This window comes from Lampris incognitus, chromosome 6 (assembly GCF_029633865.1).
Source record: "Lampris incognitus isolate fLamInc1 chromosome 6, fLamInc1.hap2, whole genome shotgun sequence".
Taxonomy (NCBI): domain Eukaryota; kingdom Metazoa; phylum Chordata; class Actinopteri; order Lampriformes; family Lampridae; genus Lampris; species Lampris incognitus.
In genome coordinates, this window is record NC_079216.1 from 4,738,020 (window position 1) to 4,742,531 (window position 4,512).

Genomic DNA, 4,512 nt, shown 5'->3' on the forward strand with positions numbered 1-4,512 from the left:
TTAGCAACCGCTGTCTACTCTGAAGTTCCCGTTCTCTGCGCGCTAACTAACCATTGTTAAACATGGAATCGAACCCCCGAAACACGTTGTGTCTCTGTGACTGTCCAGAAAACCTTTAGCACCGCGCACTCAGAGCAACCCGGTACCCTGCGGACCGGAGCCGTTGTCCTCCAACATCGCGGACGTGTCGCTGTCGCGTGATATGTGACGTCATACGAGACTAACCCATATGGGAAGAAGTTAAGCAGAAAAAGGGCGCCCGGGTGGCGTAGCGGTCTCCTGGTCGGGTGTCTCTACAGACACAACTGGCCGTGTCTGCGGGTGGGAAGCCGGATGTGGGTACGTGGCCTGGGCGCTGCACTAGCGCCTCCTCTGGTCGGTCGGGGTGCCCCCGGGATCGGCAGAGAAGGGGTGGCGCAGCGACTGGGCCGGCTCAAAAAAGAAAAAAAGAGCGGGGTAATGGGCCAGATTGGGGCGGGGCGGGGCGGGGCGGGGCGGGGAGGGGGAGGGAGGGTGGGGGAGATAAGCTGAATGTCTGAAAGCTGCTGCTGTAATTGTGCGTAACGTTCAATAAAATAAAATAAAAGATGTTAAGCAGAACAAACATTAATAAAAAGAAGCCAAGGAGAATAAAAGGAATAAAAACCAGCCGGGCGGTGCATGATGGGAGCTGCGCCATGTGACCTCTCCAGCGTAAAAACAGCCTCCAATGAATGGAAGAGGGGTTTCTGTTCCGAATATGACGTCACGGCATCGCCATAAACTGAAAAGCTACAGCTTGCACTTTCATGTCAACATCTTTTGTACACCCATTTATATTTCATACATCTATTTATACTTTAAGTGGGCTCATCACGAGCCGTCATAACATCACTTCCTGTAGACTCATCACGAGCCGTCATAGCGTCACTTCCTGTAGACTCATCACGAGCCATAACAATATACAACTTCTTGTAAACTTGTTAGTGTTTAAATAAGAAACGGTGCAGGAAAAGAAAGCCGGACCGGTTGGAGACCAGTTGGCATCTGCCGGGATCAGTTTCCTCCAGATGAGGCACAGCTGGAGATGAGCAGCACCTGTTTGTTTAGCGCGCCGGGGGAGGGGGATGGGGGGGAGGAGGGGGGAGGGGGGTCGTGGCTGTTGAAGATGATTTCCTTTACATTTCCCATTCTCATATTTTCTCTAGTCTCTTTTAGTCTCTATGAGAGTAAACAGTATGTGTGTGTGTGTGGGGGGGGGGAGAGGGGGGGTATCCGCTGTGGTAGGATGTGATTGACAGGTAACGCCCGGCACGTCGCTCCAACACCGTGCGTCATTCCGCCTTGGTCGAGGGCGCGGAGGCTTTCGGCGAGTTTTCCAGCTCCTTCCAGGTGCCGGAGCTGCACGTGGGGCTGCGGTTGGTCATCCTGGTGAGCAGCGTGGTCCTCCGGAGGCTGCTGTCCGAGTCCTGCTTCTTGAAAGCGGCGCCGGCGCTCTGGCAGCAGGGGAAGCAGTGCGCGAACTCCTGCAGCAGGTGGCCGCTGAAGATCATGTAGATCCAGGGGTTGCAGCAGCTGTTGAGGCTGGCCAGCAGCGCGGACAGGGTCACGGCCGTGTTCTCCGAGTCTGGAGGCGACAGAGAGGCACTCACAATAAAACGCAGAACGACCCACCCAGCGGCGGCTGCCTAGTACAGGGCGCCGGGGCGCCGCCCCCCTCAAACAGATGAAAATCTACTTCATAATGTGGTTGTATAATGCAAATAATGATGAAATACACGTGTTGTCAGTCTGTGAGCGCCTGTCAGCAGCATTAAATACTGGTTCAAATGGTGTTTGGGTGATTTCTGTCTGAACACATATACTTCCTGTCTGAATACATATACTTCCGGTCTGAATACATATACTTCCTGTCTGAATACATATACTTCCTGTCTGAATACATATACTTCCGGTCTGAATACATATACCTCCTGTCTGAATACATATACTTCCTGTCTGAATACATATACTTCCTGTCTGAATACATATACCTCCTGGGTGAGGGGCGCCGGCCAAACCATCCCTTATGTAAGCCCTCGAACTTGTGGCGAGCAGGTGACCTGAGGCTGCTGTCTGATTGGTTTCTTCAGGTTTTCCAGGGGGCGCAGTTCTGTGCTGCCCCAGACACGCCCACTTTTATTGGCAGTAAATTGGTATTGGTTTACTTTCTTTTGGATCTAATGTGATTGGACGATTCTCGTGGCTGTCAATCATGTTCACACCCCCCACCACCACGCCTCGTCTCGAATGTCAATCATCCACCGTCTATCAACCCTGATCAAATCTGTAGGCTACATTGTCCTTAATAACTCCTTGACTGTGTGGACACTAAAGCAGCTGTCAGGTGGGCTGCGCCAAAGTCAACTGCGCTGCGCCCCCCCCCCCCCAAAAAAATTAGCACCAGCCGCCACTGCCACTAACCCAGCCATTCAAATGCCAGAGTCTGTCATCAATATGCGTGTGAGTGGTTGAGTGCGTGCGTAATGACGCTGCGCTCTGTCGTCTTTGTGCGCCGGCGTGTTTGCGCACCGTGCGCGCGTCCTTCCCCGTGCTGCGTTGATCGCAGTCAGGCAACTTATCTGACAGTCACGCGATCTTTTCTTTTTTAAGAATGACGCTCAACATGGGGTCCCCCCCCCCCCACAAGTAAACTAAAAATACGACCCTGGCAGCAGGAGAAGGGGTTTGGATAACGGATGGATGGATGTTTTGTTCGTGCGCGTTCTTCAGCAAACCCGGAGGTGAACGTTTGATGGGGGGGGGGGGGTGTGAAACCACTTACCGTCCCACTGGAAACTCTCGTCCCACACAGACCACATCTGCACCACGAAAAACGGCGCCCAGCACACGACGTAAGCCAACACGATGACGAAAGTCATCTTCACCGTCCTCATCTTGGCCCTCGATATGTTGGTGACGCTGCTCACCGCGTTCTTCCCGATCAGCCCGTTCTTGGCCCCGGCTCCCCCCGCCGCCGTCTTCCTCGTCTTGTACTTGACGTTCTTCCAGATGCTGTGGCAGATGAAGCCGTAGCAGATCACCAGGATGGCCACGGGGACGAGGAAGATGCCCACGGTGATCCAGGTGATGTACGCCCGGACGCCCCACGGCTGGACGAAGTGGCCCCAGCAGTCGTAGACGTCCGAGCCGTTCTGGATCTCGCTGAGGGAGAAGATGAAGTACTGCGGCATGCTGAGCAGCAGGCTGCACATCCAGGTGGAGACGATCATGATGTAGGAGCGCCGCGTGGGCTGGTGGATGGTCCTCAGCGGGTGGCAGATGGCGATGTAGCGGTCCAGGGTCATCATCACCATCATGTAGGTGGAGGCGAACATGCCCATCACCTGCAGGTGTTTGACGATCCTGCAGAGGAAGTCCGGCCCGTAGAAGCGGTACGTGATCTTCCAGCAGAGCTGCGGCAGGACCTGGAAGAAGGCCACCACCAGGTCGGCCAGGCTGAGGTGTTTGATGAACAGATGCATCCGCGACGTCTTCTTCTTGGTGTTGTGCACGGCCAGCAGCACGCTCACGTTCCCGATCAGCGCCACCGCGAAGGTGACGCTGAGGACGGTGATCTCCAGCTTGGCCACCTCCTCATTCCGGGCGAACGGGTCGGTGTCGTTCGGCCGGGAGGCGCCGGTCCGGTTCTCACACGGTCCCATCACCGGGTCGTAAGCGGAGGCGGGCGCGGAAACCAGAGACTGGTTGACCCCGACCGGGAGCAGCGCGCGGTCCGGAGTGTGCATGCCGCACGGCTCCTGCGCTGCCGCTCGCGCGAGCGAGCGAGCAAGCAAGCCGCCGTAGTGGCCCAGGTGGCGACCGGAAGTAGACGTCCGCTCCGATGGGCTCCCTTTGACTTCTGGACGCTGCGGCCGCTTTTTAAAGCCCGCTCTCGTTTCAGGCTGCGCCTGCGTAAAGCAGAGCAAACCCACCCACGGCGCGCCAGAGCCAGGGTTTAGTCCCCACCCCTCCGAGTTCGCGTGTGTGTGTGTGTGTGTGTGTGTGTGTGTGTGTGTGTGTGTGTGTGTGTGTGTGTATATGAGTGTGTGTGTGTGAGTGTGTGTGTGTGTGTATGAGTGTGTGTGTGTGTATGAGTGTGTGAGTGTGTGTGTGTGTGTATGAGTGTGTGAGTGTGTGTGTGTGTATGTGTGTGTGTGTGTGTGTGTGTGTGTGTGTGTGTGTGTGTGTGTGTATGAGTGTGTATGTGTGTGTGTGTGTGTGTGTGTGTGTGTATGTGTATGTATGTATGAGTGTGTGTGTGTGTATGAGTGTGTGTGTGTGTGTGTGTGTGTGTGTGTGTGTGTGTGATATAAGATTGCGCGTTGCAAACTACGACATCATGTTCCAAAATATGCAAAACGACAGAAATATGGCACACTTTTGAACTTACAGGCCACTCATTAATTGGAGATTATATCCAGTGATAGTTGTGTGCAACTAACCGGATTACACTATAATGAGTAACATGAAGGAATGAACCATAATAACCCA

General features: G+C 54.5%; 1 protein-coding gene across 1 annotated transcript; it reads right to left on the reverse strand.

Annotated features, from left to right (window-relative positions):
• Positions 1-1,313: 1,313 nt before the first annotated feature.
• avpr1aa (arginine vasopressin receptor 1Aa) lies at positions 1,314-3,767 on the reverse strand. Its single transcript, XM_056281597.1, has 2 exons — positions 2,804-3,767; positions 1,314-1,606 (listed from the first exon to the last, which is right to left on the reverse strand). Exons 1-2 carry the CDS (start codon positions 3,765-3,767, stop codon positions 1,314-1,316), a joined length of 1,257 nt encoding a protein of 418 aa, XP_056137572.1.
• Positions 3,768-4,512: the final 745 nt, after the last annotated feature.

Coding starts and splice junctions, on each gene's coding strand:
- avpr1aa (XM_056281597.1), bottom strand. CDS start 3,767: ATGCACACTCCGGACCGCGCGCTGCTCCCGGTCGGGGTCAACCAGTCT. Junction 1,607..2,803: donor CGAGAGTTTCCAGTGGGACG/GTAAGTGGTTTC, acceptor TGTCGCCTCCAG/ACTCGGAGAACACGGCCGTG.